The sequence below is a fragment of the Lissotriton vulgaris genome, chromosome 7 (genome assembly GCF_964263255.1).
Source record: "Lissotriton vulgaris chromosome 7, aLisVul1.2, whole genome shotgun sequence".
Taxonomy (NCBI): domain Eukaryota; kingdom Metazoa; phylum Chordata; class Amphibia; order Caudata; family Salamandridae; genus Lissotriton; species Lissotriton vulgaris.
In genome coordinates, this window is record NC_141695.1 from 854,672,529 (window position 1) to 854,697,795 (window position 25,267).

At 46.9% G+C, this 25,267-nt stretch overlaps 1 protein-coding gene across 1 annotated transcript in view; it reads left to right on the plus strand.

The window, feature by feature from the left end:
• The first annotated feature begins 1,145 nt into the window (after positions 1-1,145).
• LOC147702566 (hepatitis A virus cellular receptor 2 homolog) overlaps positions 1,146-25,267 on the plus strand; it is a 117,023-nt gene continuing 92,901 nt past the window's right edge. Inside the window, exon 1 of the mRNA XM_086929421.1 lies at positions 1,146-1,407. Coding sequence (XP_086785547.1) covers positions 1,161-1,407 — 247 coding nt within the window. The 5' untranslated portion in view covers positions 1,146-1,160. The remainder of the gene's footprint in view (positions 1,408-25,267) is intronic.

The window sequence follows — 25,267 nt, forward strand, 5'->3', positions numbered from 1 at the left end:
AGTGCTCCAATAACTTCGGGTCAAGTTTGTGCTATATAAAACTGCAAAAAAAAAAGTTAAACTACGTTCCAAGGCGGGAGGGTACCCCATGGGGAGATGTAGTGCAGAAGCTGCAAGTAAAAGATAAAGCACGGCGCTCATAAAATAGGCAATGCATTGAAAATTAAACTATGTTCCAAGCTGGGAGGGCACCCCATGATCAAATGCAGTGCCAACATGGCCAATAAAACATAAAGCCCGGTGGTCATGAAACGGGCGCCATGCTGAAAGTGAAACTATGTTCAACGTTTTTTTACAAATGGAGGTGGGCAGGCAGGACTGTGCAGAACAATAGAAAGGCGCAACGTAATACTTCAAGATAAAGCCTGGAATGCTATGCTGCAACAATTTACAAATATGATTCAAGAATAGAAGCGACAAAACAGTGCATGAACACAAAAGGAAAAACACTCCTGAGAAAGGATCCCGTAATAGGTCAATACTCCAGGGGAGGAATAACACAGGAAAAGGTTGAACAAATAAGTAAAATAAACCATAGAGAAGAAAGCCCTTGGAATGACACACACTTTAACCAATCAGCAGCAAGGGCGTGGCCAAAGCCCGTAAAAGCGAATACAGCATGCCTCGCAGAGCAGCGCATGCACTGCCCAGGATTGACCGAAAAAGGCTATTGTTTACATTTCTGATGCTTTTTCATAAGGTAATATGCGGTACTGCCAGGCTGTTCCTGAAGAAAAACTAACTACTGCCACATAAACCTTCGGGATCTCTAAGGCCACAGGCTGCCAATCTTCCCTGTGTTCAAAGAATCAAAACAAAAGCTTTTGGTGATGGTGCCTTTTTAATCATAGCTTTAAATGATTGGAATAATTACCGACCATTTCCATTCCATCCATATTCTACTAAGCTTTCAAAAACTTTTAAAATGTCATCTGTTTAATTTACATTAATTCACTCTTTATCTGTTTTATTTTAGCGCCAAGAAGCTTTTTGCATATGTGCGCTTTATGAATAATAACAATGCAATAAAATACAATACTCTTGGTCTCTTTACAGGCACAGGCTCTCCTGTGGTACAGTCAGCAGTGCGAGGAACTGTGGGCCAATCCATCACCCTATCCTGTACTTACCCCGTTAGGGCATGGAGTGATGTCACCTCCATGTGCTGGGGTCATGGGCACTGCCCTTATTCAGGGTGCAACAATAAAATCCTAAACACAGATGGCTGGAAGGTGACACAACTTAGATCCACCAGATACCGGATGAAAGGGGACATCCCAGGCGGGGACGTGTCTCTGACCATTGAAGATGTGGGAACTTCAGACGCAGGGACCTACTGCTGTCGCGTGGAGATCCCAGGCTGGTTTAATGACCTGAAACTCACGCAGAGTTTCGAGGTGGATCTAGGTGAGTCAAGAACCCCTTCGGAGTAAAGGTCGGTGTAACAGCTTGTGGGCTCCTCTTATTCTTTGTGATTTGTCTTCCTAATAGTTCCTGCAGGGAGACCATCATTTCTGTTCAGAGAACATTGCAATTTCCAGCGGTGTCTGCAAAGGCACTCAAGGGTGCATAAATCAGAGCCTCGCCACACCTGCAGCACACGTCCTTTCACAGATCACTAATTGACTATTCGTCCAGTGCAGTAAGTGCTGCACTTTAGTTTATAAAAAGTACTAGTGACAGTGCTCTCACTTTCAAGTGTTCAAAATACAGGAAGTGCTGAAACTCCTGATTTGCCAGTACTCTTAAGAGTAGCCCTCGTCTGTGACTCATCTTTTTAATTTGTACTGAGAAATTACGTTTTTTATGTCCCATTGCATGGTCATGCCATTTCCTTTGCCTTCTGTGAATGTGTTTCTTTCACCCAGTATGACGACCCATATGCACTTTTGTCCTAGGTTAAGAAAATTTAGACAGGTTACTTACCAGAGAGATAACATTTCAAAGGGGGTGTAATATTGACAAGCATTGGCAAGCAGTATTGCTGAGCTTTGTTATTGAATAAGTGCATTAGCGTATGATATGTCAAGACTGATGAAATGAGGAAAAAATGGCAATTTATTTATATATATAGTGTACTTGAAACTGAAACGTTTTAAATATTTTTTAATTTTAAACAATATTATTTCTAGATTTTAATAAAAAAGACTGTAAAATGTCTTTTCTTGTTAAATCTTCAGAACTCATATTTTTATTTACAAAAGAGTAAATTATTTTACACCACGGTATTTATGTTCTTTTAAAACGTGAAAAGGTAGCTTTTTTGTAAAACACTGTCATTTTCTATTTTTGCCTTTGAACAAATTTTTTTTTTTTTAAATCTCCTTCACATTTGGTGATAATAAAAATACTGAAGAAATGCTGCCATTAATGAAATATAAAAATAGGCAAAATAATTTCATTTTCAGTTTAGAAGCTTCAAAATAATTGTTTCCTGAAACAATATAAACCTCATTCAGGTAGGGCCAAGAGAAGACTGGTAAAGTAACACCTAGAAGCCACAGGAGAATACAATGAAGAGACAGGTGAGGGAAGACGTGGTTACGTGAGGAGGCTGTGAGGGTGAGCTTTCGGAGGCTCTAAAAGACATGGCTGTTTAATCAGTGAACTTTATTATTGCGATCCTGCTAGCTTACACATGCGCCGAGACACCTCAGGGTAATTGTTTGCGCAATAAAAATTCCAAAAAAATAAATAAACAATGAGAGAGGGCACAGAGGGAGGCAGGTGAGACACAGCGAAGGAGGCAAGAGGGCATGTAAGGGTGAGTGGGTTGGGACAGTGTGGGGCGCAGTGCACTCATTGGTGAACAGTGCGGGGGACAAAGCTGGGGGATATCCATGCAAATACGACTGCAGAGTAAGTGCTTGAAATACGTGCTGCGAGAGAGCAGAAATAGAGTGCTGAGGGACTACAGTCGTATTCAAGGGAACAGATAAGTAGACTGGTGTGCAGAGAGGAGTGTCACGTGTGGAGGTTCAAGGGAGCTGACTAGAGAGGCACAGGAGAAGACTGCTGATGGGAGGAGCCTGAGACGGCACAGGAGGATGAGTAATAGATTTGACAGCATACAGCAGTAGGGGAGCACTCACTGCATGAGAGAGTGACTGTCTAAGTGCACAACCGTGTGAAGCATTCCCTGAAGCAGGGAGTAGTTCTAATTTCGGCGTCTGGTAAGCAGCTACTCACTTTTGATTGGATGTTAGGAAGGGTTGGGGAGTACTTGGTGAGTCCATCTCCTTGATGGACTCCTCCACCCCCCCCTCCCAAAGCTCAACCAACAGCGAAGAGAAAGCAAAGGAGGGTGGAGACCAAGGGCCATATGTAGGTTAATCCCAAATACCGATTTTTAACGAATTTTACCAAATTGATAATAAGAAATCAGTATTTGGGATGTAGGTAAAAAATCAGTAAAAATTACCGAATCGGTATAATTTGGTAAATAAATACCGAATCCCCAACACCGATCGGTAAATACTGATTCGGTAACATCCGTATCTGTAAATACCGATTCGGTAAATATCGAATCGGTAATTCAAAAATAGAAACAATTAAGGAAGCAGCCAATTCGGTGCAACCACCCCTCCTCCCAACCAGGAAGTGGCCACACCCATGCAGGTGCACTCAATCAGAAGCTGCTGGAGAGGCTGGGAGAGCAGAGCAGAGCCCTTGAGCCACTGGGAAACTTAATCCTGGAAACCTTCAAAATGGCAAGCAAAGACACTGACAGGGAAGGTGTAGAGAGACAGAGGACGGTTAAATTCAGCATCATGGAGCTGCAGGTCCTCGTGGAGGAGGTAGTCAAGGAACACCACCAGTTGTTTGGGAAGCAGTCCCTGCAGGTGGCAGAATCTGCCAAAAGGAAGATTTGGCTGGCAATACAGACAAAGGTTAATGCCATTGGAGTGGCGCCACAGGACATTGACGACCTGAAGAAGAGGTGGTATGACCTCCGGAACTTGACAAAGCGAAAGATGGCTTAGCTCCACAAACAAGAAAACCTGACAGGAGGAGGGAGGAACAGGGCATCTGCCCTGACTGAGCTGGTGGAGTCCACCATTGAACCAGACAGCATCTGTGGGATTGGGGATGCAGACAGCTCAGCCCGAACTGCCACCAGAAAAGGTAATAAGCATACACAGGAATCACCCCCACCCCTTCCCCTTCCCTTTCCCCTTCCCCAACGTGGTAGTGTTAACCCCACTCCAGTACAGGTTTTAGTATACACCAGCAATGCATTATGGGAGATGTAGTCATTAAAACACCTACCATGTCAGACAGCACACCAAACAACAAGGTGTCAGGAATGGGCAAATCCCTGTCCAGATTTTATCCTCAGCCCCTTTCTACCCGTTCTGCAAAATGAAGAAGAGATTAAACAGAATGTTTCCATACCTGGGTTGGAGCCAGTTAGTTGCCCGTTACCTTGCTAAGAGAGTTTAGATCTTCCTGTTTCCCTTAATCATGCTGCGGGTTAGCGTTCTAGTGTTTTGACCTCCCGCGCGCGCAGGTGGACATTTGGTGCGCGAGCAATTAAGCCGCTGCGCACTTCAACTGAAATTTCCCGGGAGACGGCAGCCTTCTCGTGCTCCCTTTTTCAACCGCCTTTATTGGCGGTATTCTCTTCACCCCGTTTCAGTATGCAGCTCGAGTCCCTTTCTGTCTGCGGAGCAGTTTCCTGAAAGACTTCATGTAGTCCGAAGTTTCCTGTCAAGAACTTCATCTGGGTATCGTTCTGAAGCTGGTAAGATCCACCCATTTTCTTACCGCTTATGCTTTGAGTGAATTCCTGCGTTCAACTTAGAATTTGGGGTGCTGGTGTTTCAACTTGTCCACTCTTCCGTGCTTTGAGCCTCATGTGAACTGCATCCATAGGGACTTACAGAGACTTTATTTGTTGTTTGAATTAGAGGCTTGAGACATTAGTTCAATTTTGTTAGAGCCCTTTTGACTGTACTAATTAGCGCTTCTTACAAGAATTCAGTTAACTCCCCACTTGCCCTTCTGGAGTCAAATCGTTCTACAGTAAGAGAAAGCCTGACAGCTACCTCATAGTAGATGAAAATATATATATATATATATTTTTGCTTACCACCTTTAGTGAAGAGTTCCAGTAGCAGGCTAAAGAGACATTTCCTTGGAGAATAAGATAACTGAATTATCTTTTGAGTTTCCATTATTTCATCCCGAATACTAAGAGAGAAGCAATTGCCCACACAGAGTGAGGTAAAGAGGCAGAGCAGGAATTCCAAAATCTAAGTCTCTAAGTCAGGATTTACAAGAACTGTAGTAATAGTCTCTTTGCAGAAGAATTGAGGTGAAGACATCAGTGTGGCAGTCTCTCTGTTTTTTCTTCCACTTCCCCTTTCCCCCTCATCTCTGAGTCCAGAGTCCTCTGGGTCAGTGGTGTAGGGGAGTTGGGAATTAAGCTTCAATCCTTCGGCCAGACGCTCCCACGGAATTTGGAATTCCAGGTACAGATTCATGACACAAGGCATGTGACACACATCAGTGATGAGCAAGCTGAGGCAATAGCGACAGTGTTTCAGAAATGAGAATTTAATTGTATAAGCAGGGCTGCAGGACCACAGTGTTAATGTACCATTTTCTGTCCACAGGCGAGACATCTCGCAAGCATCCCAAGGACAAGGAAGGTAGTGCACCACGGAGGGAGGACACACAGGAGGCGAGTACCAGTGCAGGGCAAACCACACAGGAAACTGCTGCATCAACAGCACAGCCAGCCTCCCAAGACCTTCCAGCATCACCACAGCTACTGGCCTCCCCAGAGCGGTTTGGCTCACCACTACTCCTGTCTTCACCTGAACTGGTAGCATCACCGGCTGCAACAACACCTGCAGTGCAAAAAAAACAAGAGGCGCATCGTTGCCACACTCAGGGATATGGAGTCTTCTGCAGGAGACACAGTGGGGGGTGATAAATCAACCGTGGCAGTTGAGGACAGCAATGCCAATCAGCAGTCCACCGTCGAGGGGGCCCACACAGGTACCAGACACCACCAGGCCAGAGACAGCAGTCAATACCAACATGGCGAGGGTCCTGGTGTCTTCAGCGGACTAGAGGCTAGTATGGTCAAGGTGCAGCGCATGCAGGGGAAGGACATCCAGTCTGTCCAACGACAGATGATGCACCTGAATGAAAATGTGAAAAACATTAATAAGGGCATCAGCTCAATGGCGGAGGAAATGAGATAGATGGATGCAGGCATGCGGGACATGTCCCAGTCTGTGCTGCTCTTGTGCAGCAAGCTGGATGAGGACAGGGCAACAAGGCGGAAGGAGAGGCAGAGGAAGGAAGGGGAGGCAGAGGTCAGAACAACACACAAGGGCAGTGAACCGCCTAGCCACTACCACTTCCCTGCTTTGAAAGCGCTGCATTAACATGCAGGAGGGACTGGCACACAGCAGCAGTGAAGTCTCTAGGGGCCTTGAGGGGCCAAGTGCAGTTGAGGTGCTGCTGACTGCTCAGTCGGCAAATACTGTTGCTCTAGATGTGGGGAAGAGCGAGGAGAGCACCAGTAGGAGCAGCATACCCCCCCTATTACTGACACCCAGAGGAGCAGCAGGCTCCATGGGGCTGCCACTGCCTACACAGCCAGTGAGGACAGCCAGCCAAATGCATCCAGCACCGGTAGGCGTGCCCGCTAACACTGATGCTGCCCACATGCCCTCCCCTGGAATGGGTGAAGTAACCCAGGACTTCCATAATGGATGGCTACAATTGGACTGGCATATTTGGGCCTTTGTGTACTGGCGTAGTGCAAAAAAGTTAAACTACGTTGTGTACATACTACAACTGGCTGTGTCTCCTTACTTACTTAGAAACAGTTGCGTGTGATCTCTGCCCGTCTCTGTCTCCCATCTGTTGCTTACGCCACTCCTGCTGTGTTGTGCTCAGGGTGTGCAAATTCATCATCGTCATCCTCAATATCTGTTAATTCTACTGCTGTTCCTTACTTAGTGGCAAGGTTGTGCAGCATTGCGCAAGTTGCAATGATTTTACAGCAGATGAGGGGTGAGTACTGACGTGCGCCTCTGCTTTTGTGGAGGCAGCGGAACCTGCTTTTTAACAGCCCAAAGGTGCGCTCCACAAGGTTGCGAGTAGATTTGTGTGCCACGTTGTATCGTCTCTCACTCTGGGTTGATGGGTTCAGGTAGGGTGTCAGGATGAACGAGCGGACGGCATATACTCTATCGCCTATGTGGAAAAGAGATCCATTAATCACATGCACAACAACACCTACATCTGCAGTGTCTATCAGGGTGTGTCACTGTGTTTTACCTAGCAGGTATCCTTTTACGAATTCCCCCGCTGTCAGGCTTGTGTATATCACACTGTTCTGGAAGATGTAGGAGTCGTGGGTGCTTCTTGGGATTTGGCCACGATGTCTGTGATTATGTCGGCAGCATCACAGATTACCTGCACATTTATTGAGTGTGTGGACTTTCTGTTCCTGTAGATGTACTCAGAGGCTGCAGGTGGGCAGATTGGGATGTGTGTGCCATCAATGCAGCCGATCACATGTGGGAACTGTGCCATTTGGTAAAAGTCAGTCTTGGTCTTCAGCAGTTCCGCATGTGTGTCAGGGAAGCTGATGTAATGATGCATTCTCTGCATCATGGCCTGCAGGAACTTCCTGAAGAAACGGGACAGGCAGCTTTGGCACACCCCACCTATCGCAGCTAACACCCCCTGGTAACTGCCAGATGCAAGCAGGTGTAGGCTACAGAGCACCTGCACATGTGGTGGTATGGCATGTGCCCTTGGTGTTGGGTGCTCCAGGAGTGGGTGCAGGTCCCTTATCAAGTCCAGGATGGTGTGGGGGTGTAGCCTGTAACTTTCATGAATCTCTGCCTCAGTAAGTTGGAAGAGTATGATCCGCTGTCTGTAGACTTACTCCTCTTGTCTCCAGTGCCTCTCTCCTGCTGCCTGTAGCCGCCTTGCTATCACATAGAAAGCCACCATTCTGATCTCACTGTTGCATTTTGGGGCCTGTTTTATGGCCTGCACCTGGTTAGCACCATCTTTCAATCCATGGTAATTACTGACTCTTAAATACCGAATTTCATGAAATTCGGTATTTTCGAAGTTACCTACATCTCTATTCTAATTTTTACCGTTTCTTATTTACCAAATCGGTAAATAAGGATTCGGTAAATACCGATTCGGTAATTTAGAATTCGGTAATGAAGAATCGGTATTTACTGAATCCTTAAATTTAGCCTCCTACATCTCAAATGCCTAAATACCGGTCGGTAACGGCAAATTTACCGAATTTAAGCCATTATCGACCAGTATTTAGCTACCTACATATGGCCCTAAGACTTTTTTCAAAGCCTGCACCACCCACTGCTGCCTTGAATGTGCTTGTCTGTGCTGCCACCAGATCATCGAAACCTATGGAGTTGAGTTGGCCTCGCCCTCGGCCACAAACAAATCACCCTAGGTCAGATAAAACCACCAGCGCTGACAAGAGGAAAGCTCCTCTTCGTTGATGCAAGGACTTTCACTCGTGCCTCAGGGGCGAGTGAGAATCTCGCTCAGCACACGCGCAGTGTCAATGCCTGCCAAGATAATAACACACAGCTCAAACCTGATGGGGCAGCTATTCCTTTCACTGAGATGCTCGTGTGTTTCATTCTTCTTCTCGATCTCTCCTCCTTTCTTTTGTGTGGCAGGGCACCGCCCCTTCCGCCCCCACATGCAACAAACGCCCCTGGCTGCCACCAGTGATCCGTTCACTGACCGTGTAGCCCATAAATACTGGGTGGCGGGTGCTGTGCCGCATCATCATCCCTCACCTCTTTTGCCAGGGACCCTTCCATGTGGCATCCCAAGGCCCCCTGAGTCACCATGCACCCTCTTCAAGCACTCTCTGGGATGCCTTGTTTCTTCCATTCAGTTTACTCCAACTCTGCCAAGCTGCTCTGGGGAGTTCCCCCTAAATGGTCCATCCGTGCAGCCAACTAACTCCAATATTTCAGTAATGTTGAGTAGGAACACGTCAAACCCAAGACCATGTGAAGGGCTAAAATTGATTTCTTGCCCCATATTGCACTTGGCACCTTCTTTGGAGGAGATGAGGCACAATTCACTGCTCTGCATAAGCGTGCTTGTCTCCAGCTGTGTAGGGCATCCTGCAGACCTGTGGAGGGAAAAAGCGGATTACTCACCCCAAATTATACCTGCCACTTTCTTTGGAAGAGGTGGGCCACAATCCACAGCAATACATAAGCACACTTGTCTCCTACTGCTCAGGAAGCACGTGGGACAGGCAGCCCAAGCCAGGCTACACCCATCACAGAACCTCGGTGACTGCACCGACCCACTTCTCTTTGAAATGAAGGAAAGATTTGAAAACACACACTAATACCCAAAGGTGTCTAGGCGCAGGACTCAAGACAGGGAAGAAGCCGACTGATGTGAAGAGGTGGCTCAGCTCAAATTAGTGTTTAAACAGCTATGTTTGAATGGCCTTCCTGAAAATAAGCAGATTAGTTTCCTTCTTCAGTGCAAGTGGCAACGAGTTCCAAAGTCGAGAGGTCCATCCAAAAGCACTTCTTCCTCCCCATTGTGCTTCCCTGAACCTAGGGACAACCTGATTGAAAGCTGTAGCGGAGCAAAGTGATCTGGGAAAAGAAAGCTTGCCTAAATAAAGCTGGTCCTTCTCCATGGAGTGCTCTAAAGGAAATACAGAGAGACCTAAATTTGATTTGTTTCTTTAGGGGAAGCCGATGGAGAAGGGAGAGAGATGCAGAGGATTCCCTTTTAGGGTGCCTAAAAGTAGACGGACAGCAGAATTTTGCAAGATCTGCAATTTGTTAAGACATTTTTTTCTAATATTAACAACAAGCATTTGCAATGCAATAGGTCTCGCATTTGCAAGAGTTTGAGCAATTGGCTCTGTAAATGATAATACCTTTTATTCACGTGATTTGCAAACTGGCAAGCATTGTATAAACACAGCTTGCAGGTTTTCTAATCACATAAATAAAAGAGATTGTCATTTGAAATGCCACTAGCTCAAACTCTTGCAAATATGAGACCTTTGTGGCACTTGTGCTTTAGTTGTAAACATCGTAAACTCAAGCGCGGGTGCTGTGATTACTACAAATGTAAAGAAATAGTCTTTGCTTTTAAAGCAATCGTGGCACCGCACTTTAGCTTAACATGTTTAAAGCTAAATACGGGTGCCGCAATTGTAACAAAAGTAAGCATATAGAAATAAAATAGCGTCTGCAAGCTTTTGTTTTTCTACTTGTTTACTTTTGTTACAATGGCAGCACCTGTGCTTAGGCTTTAAACATCTTAAGCTAAAGTGCAGGTGCAGCGATTGCTTCAAAAGTAAAGAAATAGAAAAAAGTTCAAATTTTTTCCTATTTCTTTAGTTTTGAAGCAATCTCGGCAAGCGTGTTTTAGCTTTAAATGATTAAAACTAAAGCGTAGGTGCCACCATTGTAAAAAACAAAAAGTACATACCTTTTAAAAAAGGCATGTGGCCACGTTGGGCGATCGCAAGGAACAAAAGAAAAGTGTGGCCACCATTATTAGTGCTGAGCCGTGCTAGATAAACAAAAAACAAAAAATTGCGGTAGAGCGTTTCCTGCCTGCAAAAGCAGGCAGGGGAAAACCCCTTTAACATACCGAGTAACAAAACATTTAATTGGGTGTGTCCTCATGGGAGGTTACAAGAAGAGAGGTAATAAGGAGGGACTACTAAGCCTATTGACCAATGAAAAGCCACTATTTACAAAGGAAAGGGACAGGCGCCAATTAAAAAGATGGGTGAAAAGTTTTCAGAGCTTCATGCCCATATCCTGAATGCAAAAAGAACTGATGATGGACGGAGTGCTGAATTAATCAAATATTTACCCCCATCGTTTTTTTTGCACGCCACGCCATTCCAGTTTGAAACCAGCCATATGCAAATCAGTCTTGACCTGTTCCCTATGGGAACAGTCCAGCCCGAACTGCTAGGTCAGGTCTTCCGTGTTGACTGGGGGTGAATGTTTGCATTGTTCAGCATTCCGTCCATCAATTGTTTCTTTTTCACGTATCCTGCATGCAGTATGTCTCAAATAGACAGCGCAAGCGCTGCCTAGGCGAGACCTAAAAAGGAGCATTACCATAATCAATCCTAGAAAGCACTAATGATGATATGACTGTTTCTGCAAGTCTTTTGGTATAAAGGGAAAAAAATACCTCTGAGTTTCATGATAAAGAAAGAGGCTGAGGTGATGGAATTTATGTGGTCCGTGAGTTGGTTGTCAAAAACCACTCCCAGGATTTTAACTTTAGTGACCAGGGTAGGGAGTACTCCAAGTTCAGTCGGCCCCCAACTGGGGAACCAGAAAGATGTGTCTTTCCCAAAGAGCAGAACTTCTGTTTCCCTGAATTCCCTGTCAGGCAATTCTGGACTATCCAATTTCCTATTTCCTTCATACAGTTATGAAAGTGCCTGGCTGTGTCTACAGGGTTGGTTAACACAGAGACCACAATTTGAGTATCATCTGCATAGGTTACCACAGAGAATCCGAATGACCTTATCAGTTTGGTTAGTGGAGCCTTGTACACATTAAAAAGGGTCGGACTTAACGATGAGCGGACACCACAGGGAAAGTGAAGGAGGAAGACTTAACATTTTCTAAGGCCACAAATTGTTTCCGGTCTAACAAAAATTATTTAACAAGTAGATAGGCTTTGTTGAATGCAGTCAATATGTTTAAAAGAATCAGAGCCGCATTTCCACCGAAATCTAGCATCTGTCTAATTTTCTCTGCCGCACTTATCAGGGCAAGCTCTGTACTATGGTGGCTTCTTAAGCCAAACTGGAAGGGGTCTACATGGTTATCCTCCTTAATGTGGGAGGCCAGCTGTGATGGCCTTTTTGATAATCTTTACAGACTTGAGATTGACCATATAAATTGGACTTTTTGAGGAGAGGAAGGTTAAATGCTGATTTCCATTTGCTTGGAAATTTCCCTGAGCTAAGCATAAGATTAAAGATATTGGCTAGGTGTTCAGAGTCGATTTCCTCTACCAGGTGTATTTTTTTAGGAGTACAGGGGTTGAGACTTGTTCTGAGGAAAACTCCGAAAGGTAGATAAAGTGGCCAGGGGTTCGTCCTGCTTGGGTTGAAGATCAATTAAGTTTTCAGTGTGATTCATGGAATTGGTTGAGAAAAGAATAAAAACTGTGTGTACCTAAAAGAAAGTAGACAGCGAATTGCAAATGGTTTGATTAATCATTTTATTTACGTTGTCCAGGGGCTTTCTTAATTTCTGTACGGTAACACAAAAAGTTCTTTAGAGGAATTTTTTGCAGATTATATTTTGTGAGTGTAATATCTGGTTTTCTCTTTAAAAATCATTTCTTTTTTTAGGAGGCCACGGTGCGTTTGTATATTTCTTTTTCTGTAAAAGCATAGTGCTGTCTCCATTTCCTTTCTTGCCTATGACATGCTTTTTTGGGGAATCTTAGCTTCAAATGGAGATGATCTTGCATTTTGTGTTAAATCTGACTGGTGCTAAACAGGGATGGTTTGACAAGGCCGCTGTGTTCAGGTTGTCAGTGACCGGTTGCAGGGTCGCAGCGACCCTTGAACCCACCAGGTAGGTCGCTCCCCCTCCGCACAGCACCGCCTGTGCCTCCCTGCCCCAGCTGCCGCTGTTGAGAAAGTTGGAGGCCCTCCACCACCCGCAGGCTACCACCTGCGCCTCATTCCTGGTGGTCAGTGGTAGGCCGTAGGTAGGTTTGTTCATTCTCCGCTTTATTGCTTTTATTGTATTGCCAGTATTTTCATTGTTGTGTCTGTGACTGCTGTTGTCTGTCTTCCCCCGCTGCCTGTACGTGGTCCGTGCCCCCATTTCTTCCCTCTGTTCCCCTCGCTGTGCCCTTGCTCTCTCTGCCTGGTTTTTCCTTCTGTTCCCCTTGCTGCCCCCGTGCCTCTCTGCCCGTTCTGCCTTCTATTCTTAGCTGCCCCTGTATTTCTGTACTCTGTATTCTACCTCTGTTCCACTCGTTTTTTTGTGCCCTTCTGCCCTCTGTGCCACTCTTTTTTCCCTTGTTTTTTGTGCCTTTCTGCCCTCTGTTCCACTTGTTTTCTCCTCGTTTTTTGTGCCTTTCTGCCTTCTGTTCCACTCGTTATTCCCTCATTTTTTGCGCCTTTCTGCCCTCAGTTCGATTCGTTTTTCCCTCGTTTTGTGCCCTTCTACCCTCTGTGCCACTCGTTTTTCCCTCATTTTTGTGCCTTTCTGCCTTCTGTTCCACTCGTTTTTTTGTGCCCTTCCGCCCTCTGTGCCACTCGTTTTTCCCTCGTTTTTTGTGCTCTTCTGCCCTCTGTTCCACTTTTTTTGTGCCCTTCTGCCCTCTATGCCACTTGTTTTTCCCTCGTTTTTTGTGCCTTTCTGCCCTCTGTTCCACTCGTTTTCCCCTCATTTTTTGTGCCTTTCTGCCCTCTGTTTCACTTGCTTTTGTGTGCTCCTTTTGCCTTCTATTCCACTCATTTTTCGTGCCCTTCTGCCCTCTGTTCCACTCGTTTTTTTGTGCCCTTCTGCCCTCTGTTCCACTCGTTTTTCCCTCGTTTTTGGTACCTTTCTGCCCTCTGTTCCACTCGTTTTACCCTTGTTTTTTGTGCCTTTCTGCCCTCTGTTCCACTCGTTTTTTGTGCTCCTTTTGCCTTTTGTTCCACTCATTTTTTGTGCCCTTCTGTCCTCCATTCCACTCGTTTTTTGTGCCCGTCTGCCCTCTTGTGCCTCTCGTTTTTCCCTCGTTTCTGTGCCGTGTTTGCCTTCTGTTCCACCTGTTTTTTGTGCCCTTTTCCTTCTGTTACCTTTGTTGTCCCTCACCGCCCTCCCTGCTGCGTTCCCTGCGGCCCCGCCCCCCTGACTGCCCACTGCCCATTCTCTGCACCCGCCTCCCGCCTCCCAGCTGCTCCTCCCTCCCACCTTCCCATATATGCCAGCCGTTGCCCGACCGTGCCACTGGCGCGCCTTTGGCGAGCCCATCTGCGCCTGTCCGTGCCTGAACCGGACCCAGCGTCAGAACCCCTGGCCCCCGCACCCGCCACGATGAACGCCGCCACTACGACGCCAGCACTCTCTCAACTCCAGACCGAGCCACACCTGCTTCAAGGCCACCCCAAAACGCACACACGGCCCCTTCATCTGCCGGAACTGCAGCGACACCAGCCTCAGAGCCAATAAACCACCCACCAAGAAAGACCCCAACCTCCTCTGATGCATTCTACTGAACACCCGCTCCGCACGCAAGCATGCCGTCGAGCTCTGGGACCTGCTCGACACAACATCCCCGGATGTCGCCTTCCTGACAGATACCTGGTTTAACGACTCCTCCGCACCCGACATCGCCATAGCTATCCCAGATGGCTACAAGATCACCCGCAGAGACCGCACCAACAGAGTCGGAGGAGGAATCGCCATCATCCACAAGAACAGCATCAGGGTCTCGACTAGCACCGACGAACACATGCATTTCCAGATCCACACAGACCCTAATTCCACCCTCAGAGGCACGGCACCCTCATCTACCGACCCCTGGACCCCGCTCCCAGTTCAGCACGCACGCCCTGAAGTCCACAGACTACATCCTCCTCGGAGACCTGAACTTTCACCTTGAGAACAACAACAACAACAACTCCACAACCATGATCGATAACCAAGCCAACCTTGGACTGAAGCAACTCGTTACAACGCCCACCCACTCCACCGGCCACACGCTCGACCTAGTCTTCTCCTCAAGCCTGTACGTCTCCATCAGCCACACCACCGAACTCCTCTGGACTGACCACCCCTGCATCCACTTCGCCTTCCAGAAACCCACCACACACCACCGCACTCAACAGCTTCCCCGCCCCTGCTGGAGCAAAATCATCCTAGAAGACAAACTACAAGCAAACCTCGCTCTCAGCCCACCCACCGAACCCTCCAACACCGACAACGCTGCCCACAGCCTCAGACGCTGGATCGAGGACTGCGCCAACACCCTCGCCCCGCTGAAGAAACCCCCCACACAGAGACACCAGCAAGAGGGCCAGCTGGTTCACCGCAGAACTCCGAGCCTCCAAGCAAGCCTGCCAGAAACTAGAGAAGAAATGGCACAGTGAACAAACTCCGGACAGCCACGCAGCACACAAGGACGTCATCCACAACCACCACCATCTCATCAGGGCGGCCAAGAGTACCTCCTCCAAAGACCGCCTCGACAACAACACACACAATAGCAAGGAGTTCTTCAACATCGTGAAGGAAATCTCCAACCCCAGCTCAAAAACCAACGACATCCCACCGTCGCAAGCCCTGTGCGACTCCCTCGCCACCTTCTTCTACTGCAAGATAGCAGACATCTAGGCCACCGTGAGTATCGATGACACCATCAAGACCATGCGCTTAATCCACTCCGGCTCTCCGTCAGACCCATTCCCGCACCACGTCTTCAACAGAGCAAGCAGCTCCATCGCACCCCACCTGCGCAACGTCATCAATCTCTCCCTCGAGACCGCTACCTTCCCAGAGATCTGGAAAACGCAGAGATCAATGCCCTACTCAAAAAACCTAAGGCAGACCCAAGAGACCTCAAGAACTTCCGGCCCACCTCTCTGCTCCCCTTCCCGGCCAAGGTCATCGAGAAAAACGTCAACAGACAGCTAACCCGATACCTCGAAGAAAACAGAATCCTGGACCCTTCCCAGTCAGGGTTCCCCAGCAACCACAGCACTGAGACTGCCCTCATCGCCGCCACCAACGACATCAGGACCCTGCTGGACAATGGCGAGACCGCAGCACTCATCCACCTAGACCTCTCTGCCACCTTCGACACTGTCTGCCACCGCACACTATGCGCACGCCTTCCCGCCCAGGGATCCGAGACAAGGCTCTGGATTGGACCACCTCCTTCCTCTCCGGCAGAACCCAGAGCGTCTGCCTCCCCCCATTCCTTTCCAAAGCCTCCAAGATCATCTGCAGTGTACCCCAGGGATCCTCCCTCAGCCCAACGCTATTCAACATTTACATGGCCCCGCTCAAACACGTAGCCCGACAGCACAACCTCAACATAATCTCCTATGCTGACCACACGCAGCTGATCCTCTCCCTCACCAAGGATCCCTTCACTGCCAAAGCCAACCACCACGAAGGAATGAAGGCCGTTGCCGAGTGGATGAAGACCAGCCGTCTGAAGCTGAACTCGAACAAGACGGAGGTCCTTATCCTCAGCTCCAACCCTACAGCCTGGGACGACTCCTGGTGGCCGACGGCACTGGGGGCAGCCCAACACCCACCGACCACGCACGCAACCTGGGAATCATCCTCGACTCAACGCTCTCAATGACCAAGCAAGTCAACGCCATCTCCTCCTCCTGCTTCAACACCCTCTGCATGCTCCGCAAGATCTACAGATGGATCCCGACAGATACAAGAAAGACAGTCACCCAGGCCCTCTTCAGCAGCAGACTTGACTATGGAAACGCCGTCTATGCGGGAGCCCCGACCGAGCTCATCAAACGACTACAACGCATCCAAACATGGGCATCCGCATGGGGGGCAAGGAGGGGTGCTTGCCCCCCCTGGAGCGCCCCTCCTTACCCCCCCGCCAGAGCCTACTCTAGAGCGGTACGACCGGTGCCATCGCACCGGGTGCTGACTTCCTTGGGGCGCCGCGTTTACAAATTAATTATGATTTTAAAAGCACCTGCTGCCCATTCCTTTCCTCCTGCAATTAAATAAATCCTGTGATTAATGTTCTTCCTGGCCAGAGATCAGAGTTTTGTGTAGTTGAGGTTTTTGACTTATGTGAAGGTAGTACAGAGGGTTAATATGCCTACTGCAAAGAACGTGTACCAAGTAGATTACAGAGTGCATTTAATGTAAATAGATCAGCAGGTTACTGTTTTTAAAAGAGCCATCCTTTTGTTACTTTCAATTTATAACTTAAAGTCCTAATATAGAAGAGTAATGCATTAACTTTCATCATAGAAGTGCATACACTCTGCTAAGTATAGAACATTGATTAATGTTGAAAAAACGGTTAATTTGGGTAGAAATGGATTCTTATTATTAAAGAAAACTCCGAACTATGCTGTTTCTTTTTTTACTCTAAGTTTGTCCTTGTCCAGACCAAGCACTCCTAAACTATACTGCCTACCAGTATGGATGACGTGTGACTCCTACACTTTTAGTCCTTTGGCTTATGTAATATTTCCTATACACTGATTTACACAAGTATGATTGATTGTCAGTGTAATGTGTGTGTGATGCAATGAGCTCATCATACGTTAAAGGTATGAGTAGCGCTATATAATGAATTCAATGCATCTGAGAGAGAGTGGTTATGGAGACTTGGTCACTGTTAAAGGGTGCTAGTAAGAGAATCTGTGGTGGAGGTGGTAATTGGGGGCGCAAACTAACATTGTCGCACTGGGTGCCACCAGCGCTAAAGCCGGCCCTGCCCCCTGCGGACGCCCATGCACTATGCATTGCACATGGTGCTCCAGCCACTGTACCTATCCAGCTCACACTCTCTGTTCTAGTCTGAAGCTCCTCTGCATCCCAGGGCTCAGTAGGACAAGACGCGGGCTTCCTTTTCCTGCACCGTCCCTTTGGCACTCTCTTCTAGGTGAACTGTCACATCTAGACAACACCTGTAGACTCTGCTCTTTTCTAGATCCTTCTGAGTACCCTCTACCCCCACCCCCCCTCAATCTTATAATTTAGTCAGAAGCGCCAGGAGACCTCAGACTTTATAGAGCGCTCTGACACAATAACAAGATTGAGGCAAAATCTTTTCAAATAATTATTGGATTATAGTGATGGACTGCCTAGATCAGTTGCTGTTAAATACATTACTAAGCAGAAAGAATATTCAAATTTGAATAAAAGAGTATATTTTAACATAGGCACAGCTCTGACATAAAATGGTGGACATCAATGGATGATTTTTGTTTTAATAAGTTGCCTTTATCAAGAAAGATAACACAAACAGAAAAAGAATGGAAATGAAGTGTTAGACATAAGTCAGTACAGAGGGGGATATCCAGATGAGTTAGGAAGCGTGAATGCTACGAGGAGAGGGGCTGAATCCATGTGTAGTCACCACTGTAGTCCAGAGCAGGGAGGAGGCGCAACAAGCAGGCATATGTAAGATGTATCCATGAGTAGAAATTATCATACAGCCCTTCCGAGTCTTACTCATTGAGGGTTAGAGCAACTCGTTCTGGGCACTTGCCCGCATTGCCGTAACATTACAGGTTTCTCATGCAACTCAGGGATGGTATAGATAGCCAAACAGAGGAAAGTTTACATCCATGTGACTGATAGGCAGGGCACTGGAATTATGCAATTGTGCGGTGATTTTCACATAAATTGTGTATTTGCTGCATTTGTTGCATAATCCAACATATGCCTCATAATCTCCAGAGTTTAAGAAAAAAAATTGTTTCTAGCTCAAACGGTTCAAAAGTTAGTAAAAACGCAGCAACACATGTTGCCAGGCAGTTGAAAGTCCTTTGAAAAGGTTGACTGACCAACTTTCTGTAGTTTGATGCTATATTCGGGTGTTTAACTAGTACTAATGAGGTGCAACTAATGCCCAAAAAGTGTTAACAAGTTTAAAAATGACAAAATGAAGTTATACTGTCACAAAATGTGCCACATAATTTGCTTTTTCTTGACGCATAATTCACTCAACCCTTCCACTTTATGTGACCCTCCCTGACTCATAATTACAGTGGCCCTGCTGTTAGGATATCCCTGCTGAGTGCCTCATATTCTACTCATAGCGTAGAGTGTGATTGGTGGAGTAAGGCTGGGCCTGCCTTACCCGTGTGCTCTAGACTAAGATGTTGTGGCTGCGCTTGTGTGGTGAATGTGGCCTCAGGGAGTTCAGACCTCTGTGAGGACAGTAGACAGACAAAGTGAGGAAAGCACCTGGCTGCCGATGGCAGAGCCACTTTTCGCAGCTACCTCTTACCACTGGCGGGCCTCAAAACTATGGCAGTGCCTCATACACACTTAAGGGTCTCCCAACCTGTCCACTAGAGTCTGAGCCTGCGCTGTCGTCAAAATGAGACGGTCAGAGAGAGAAAACAGTAAAACTCGGGGAGTCATGCAATGACACAGAAATGAGTATGAAAACATAACACAAAATCAGCGTAGCAGGTGCTCCTGAGTACACTGGGGAAGATATTTCCGTAGCATCCTGCCAAAAAGATGTCTGCATTCTTCACCTGCACTAAGTGACTATCTGGTGACATCAGAAACAAGGGGTTAGTGGGGCAGCGATGACCAAGCAGTTCGAACTTCCACTCTGACCTAATTTTAGAATTGCAACACTAGCTCAAAGACTGCTTGAGCTTGATAAAGGTAACCAAGTTAAGTAACACCAGTACAAGAGGTGAATGTGATTTGTGAGGTATAGAGTAAAAAAGGATGTAGAAACATCCGTTTCATTTTCATATATCAACTCCTTCCCTAATTACCAAAAATACAGTACAAAAGGTCGAGAATCCATAATTAGGTATTTTGTAACGCGACAAAAAAGGCCATCCTTCCATCCTTTTTCAACTTTGGGCTGAATCTCTTTTTCTGTCCATCTGTTCACAGTTGTTCTTAATCACAGTAAAGCATTGTAAATGGCCATAACATGTGTTTTATTTTTGCATACATTTGACACAGGCAGCCAAATAAATAGCCAGTCGGTGCCTAGAAGAATGTAGGGTCTAAATGTAGTGGATTTGAGATTTGCATAATTGAGGACCCTTTTTCCGAGATCCTTTGCATACATAGACCTTCTAGGAAGGGGGCGCCACAAGTTGTAACTAACACCCCAGATCTCAGGACAAGAAGATTTCCAGGATAGCACAGGTACTGGTCCAGTTCCCGAAGTAAAGATGGGAGATTTATATATTTATAGTGTTCTGGCGTGTGGTGCTTGCATCAGTAATTGCCTTTTGTTAATGGTGTAAAGCTGTAAGTTGTACTTCCAGGTTTCGGCGGCAGTCGTCTGTCACTCTGATTTCTCCCATGGCTGCTGTTTGTTCGCGATGGGTCAGGTTCTTGGATCTAGTGAAAGGCGCCCTTCGGCTGCTTTGTAGTGCTAAGTAGTGTACGTTTCTTCAGTTTACACCAGGGACCCCGCGGAGCGTCTGTCTCTTGATCTGGTGTTGTTTTTGTCCTCAGGCTGCTCTCCACCCCTTATCACCTCTCCGAGAGCCGGTGCCCCCTTTGACCCTCTATCTGCCGCCCACTCCTTCCCCGCCTCTTCTCTAGGTTCACACCTTGGTGCTTTCGCACTTAACGTCACCTCCAGCTCCCATTTTCAGAGAGGGCCCCGGGCTCCCTATCACCGACATGAGGAGGCGGTAGAGAGAGGGGAGACAGAGGAAGACTTGGTGGGGTCGGGAGACGGATACGGTGGGGGTGAGAGTGAACGAAGAGGGGGAGAGAAAGAGAGAGAGAAGCAGTGGGGAAAGAGAGACTGAGAAGTAGGGAGGAAGGAAGATGAAAGAGCAAGTGGAGGGGGAGTGTGGGGTCTGGGTGAGGGAAAGCAGCTTCAGAGAAGTGAGGCCTGTGTCCTAACTCCGCCAGTGAAGACAGCGGATCCATAGGTGAAAGAACCAGGCCAGACAGAGTAGGTCCAGGCAGCATGCACGGAGGCAGGCTCGGTGGGTCCGGAAGAGGGACAGGGCAGGCAGAACAGCTCCAGAAAAGGGCGAGCAGAACCAGACCAGGGCGAGCCGATCCAGACCAGCAGATCCTCCCTGAGCAGGGAGACGGCGCGATACTCAATCAGAATGTAGTGTTCAGCTTTTGGGGTGCCAGGGGGATAATTTTAGGGTTCAGGGTGGATATGGGTTTTGGGGTGCCAGGGGCGTAATTTTAGGGTTCAGGGAGGGTATGAATTTTGGGGGGTCCGGTAATTTTAGGGTTCAGGGTGGGTATGGATTTTGGTGTGTCAGGGGCGTAATTTTAGGGTTCAGGGAGGGTATGAGTTTTGGGGGGTCGGATAATTTTAGGGTTCAGGGTGGGTATGGGTTTTGGGGTGCCAGGGGGTACTTATAGGGACCAGGGCAGGTATGGATTTTGGGGTGCCACAATAGAAAGAGATGGCTGTGGCACAACAACCCTATGGTGTATGAGATCATATGCGGCCTGCTTCCAGCCCCCCATGCCTCCTTCTGCGCCCCAGTGTTTCTTGTTCCCCACCAGGCACACATCATGTCCGAGGATGGTGATGACGTTAACATTTTGCCCCCCCCCCCCCCCCCCCGCTGGAAAAATTTCTGCGGACGCCCATGCATCCAAAACGCCTCGGCATGACTGATCCTTGACGTACCAGGTCACGGCCACCTCACCCCCCACCTGAGAAACCTGCACTGGCTCCCAGTCAACAAGAGGATATCCTTCAAGCTCCTCACCAACACACACAAGGCACTCCACAAGACTGGCCCAGCCTACCTCAACAGACGGCTTTCCTTCTACATCCCCAACTGCCAGCTACGCTCCGCCGACCTCTCACTCGCCACCGTCCCACGCATCGGAAGAACAACCACCAGTGGGAGATCCTTCTCCCACCTCACCGCCAAGACATGGAACACCCTCCCACTGAGCATACGACAGACCCAAGACCTGCTGACCTTCAGGAGGATACTCAAGACCTGGCTATTGAATCAGTAGCACCCCCTGCCTCCTCCCCCCCAAGTGCCTTGAGACCCTCACAGGAATGTAGTGCGCTTTACAAATGATTGATTGAGTTAAGGCCGCTTTCAAGTCATTGGTCTCTATAGTATGCTATTTGCGAGCAGACCTTGGAGGCTTGGTCGTTGCTGCATTCGGAACCAGATTGATATTAAACATTACTGCACGATTGTCAGAGAAGAACAAGTGGAGGGTCGCGATTGTTTGAAGAGGTGGGCAGCAGAGAAGATACCATTAAGTAAATGCCCTGCAGAGTGGGTAGGACCCGTGACCTGTTGTTCTAAACCTAAGTTATTCATCATATACGTGGAATGGAGAGAGTCCTAGTTGTCTGGATTTTCTAGGTTAAGATTAAAGTCACCCAAAATGGCCAAATCCTGTGAGTCAACTTTTAAGTCCAATAGGCCCAAGAGATTGATAGAAAAGGCTGCATACGGGCCTGGAGGGCGTTATAGATGTATACCATTAAAAGCAAAGCAATCGTTTAGCTGTATTTTGAAAGAAAGTGCTTCAAACTCCTTTGTGCTACTGAGCCCCGTAAAGGAGGTTTTAAACAAATTCATATAGATGGCGGCAATGCCTCCATGTCTCTTGCCTACTCGATTGTGCCTGAAACTGAGTAGACTGCTGGCACTGCTGTTAGGAAGGACCAGAGGCCTTATCATCGGCTCACATCTATGTAACGAATGCTATATCTATATCTGTGATTCTAGAAAGTCAGTAAATGTAAGTGCATGCTTTAGCAGGGAGGGCATATTGATAAGAGTACAGCGTGTGGGCCTATTTTGGAGCAAGGCCTTGAGGTTGGAAGCCCTCATGCTTTTTATCTTGAGGTTGTCGAATGTGAGCTTGCACTCAGGGCAGACCGACTCATTTTCTAAGTTAGTTGTACAGAGAGTGGGGGCTTTGCATTCTCTACGTGGACAGTCCAGGTTAGGCAGTTGTTCCTTAGTGTAACGCCCGATGGCTTGGGGCTGGGAGAAAAAAACGGCATAGGGGCTGGTGCTGGCCGCTTTCCGTTCGCGGACGGGCTTGTTTTATGCGCATCCTCTCAGTAGACGTGCTCTGGAGTTCAACCATAATTGGCGGGTGGCGTGTCTTGAGCATGACAACACGGAGCATAGAGTGCAAGCTAAAACAGTGCTCAGAGGAAAGTAAAATCCAAACAGGGGTCCAGCAACCCCTCATGTTCTGCCGCAAGCTCCCTTGCGGCAGGCACTACTGGTAACCAAAAACGAATTAAAGAAAATGGTGTTAAAATCGGGGCAATCATGAAACGATCAAAACACGCTTCACATACGTTAAAGGACCAAACCCTTAACAAGAGTAGGCTCCTAATTCACTGCTAACTAGACAACTTCAAAACAGTACTTCAGTGCTTACAAGAATAGAAAATAGTGAGGTCTCAGCTACTTTCGTTTGAGGCAGGGTGGTCGCACTCTGACATTCAACTTGAAGGCCGTCATCGGCAGGGGCATGCCTTGGGGCGTGCCCCAGTAGGGCGTAACACACCCCCTACGAAATCCCCTTTGTAATATTTCCAGCTCGGGAAGTGAATAAAATTAGCTTTTTCTACTAGCCAGGGATTTTTTAAAGACCCTATTTTTGTATCTTTCATAGATCCTACCACTCTCACTACCCACACCACACATAGCCTATTTTCATAAAAACAAGTGCTCCCGCATATCCTTAGGTTGAAGCACGCCCTGCCCCGTAGAGGGACGGGAAGACCCCTATGATGAAGCATGACACTATGGAATTCTTAGTGTGGGAGGGGTATTTTAAAAACACTTAGTGTTTTTCCTTGACATTTCCGTGATCAGCAACACTCACTTGTCTTTAAATCATGAAAAATATAAAATACAAAACATAATACGAATTAGTATATAGGGTAGAATCATATTGTTTATGACTACTGGTAACCAGAAACGAATTAAAGTAAATGGGGTTAAAATTAGTGAAATTCTAAAACAATCAAAACACTCTTCACATACGTTAAAGAACCAACCACTTAACAGGATTGCTCTCCTAATGAGCTTGGAGCCAGGCAACTCCAAAACAGCACTTCAGTGCTGACACGAAAATAATATAGTGATATCTCAGCTATCTTCATTTGATTTTTGCTCTTTTTATTGCCTGGCCTTCTGCCAATGGGTAGCCTAACATTGGACCTTGTAAACACTCTACTATCCTAACATATTTAAAATCGGCAGTTGGAGGACTTACTGATAAATCACCTTGATTGAGGAAGATTTGAGTTTGAATGCCTGTGAGAAGGGTATAGGGCATCTGGCTCCAACGCCAAAGGTGATTCACTGTCTGCCCTTCTCCAAGCCCCCGAGGTTCTGACAAAGCCTAATTTGGGTGGCAACTCACTAACCACCATTGTTGATGTTCATCATCCCCCCATGAGGGGCCTGAGGATAAAGAGCCTCGAGCAGGAAAGAGGAAAAACATGATGATTCAATGAGGAATGGCCCCTTAAAGCCAAGCAAGGGATCAAGCAGGGGAGATTAGAGTATCGATGCTAAAATAATAGAACCCCAACTGGGCCACCGGTACAAGAAGTTGGGAGCCTTAATTTTGAACTCTTTTGAAAGCTGTAATAAAAGACGGCTGTCAATTGAAAACCCTATTTCTGATTTAGTTTCTTTTGTTAAGGATAATGCTCTTAGGTTGATTTTTTTCTTCACTGAGGTACTGAATTGCTGAATATTACCCCTGCAAACCCATGCAGTTAGTTTGCTGTGAGCTTACCCTTGTGACCCTAATCCAACAGGCCTGGGAACGGATGGACTTAACGGGAGCTTCTTTCCTGGTCGCATGCTACACAGAGTAGCCTCCAGGAAAGCATTAATTCAGTAATTGGTCAAAGTACGCATACTACAATACCCTTGCGTAAAGGGTATGCCCAACATTGGTCTAACGTTAACCCACAGGTAAAAGGTGACAGCAATACCAGTGAGATGGCACTTTCAGATATACCTTCAACTGCACCAATTGCATCTTTTATCATGTTGAACCTGCCACCTGAAGCAACCCTGTTTGTTAAAGCTCTGGTTAATGTTCCTCTCTTCAAATCTGGGACCATAGAACAATGTCACTGTTAAAAAACATAAAAAACAAAGCCATTCATGAACTTATACGCGAGTGGGCGAAGGGACATTTTTGTTCTCACATATAAACATAGGTGGGGAGGCGAGATTCTTGGATTTTTCATAGGTCCCAAAATATTAGATGGTGACTGTATTGTGGTAAACTTTGATCAGCCTTATCTAGCAGGATGGGCTTTGTAATCTTGTTCTTATTGCAATGTCATTCCCTCCCTGATTGTACCTATGGGGTACTTAAATAAGCAGGCTTATTTCCAACACAAATTGAGTTAATTTGTTCGTAATATTCCTAGGAATGGGTTTCCACTAACTAACTACAAAATTCCATTATCCACCTGGTTTGAGGCATTGTGTGCTTTGGAAAATGATGACTGACTTAATAGTTCACGTACTGCAAGTAGGGAGGATCTTTGAAGATAAGAC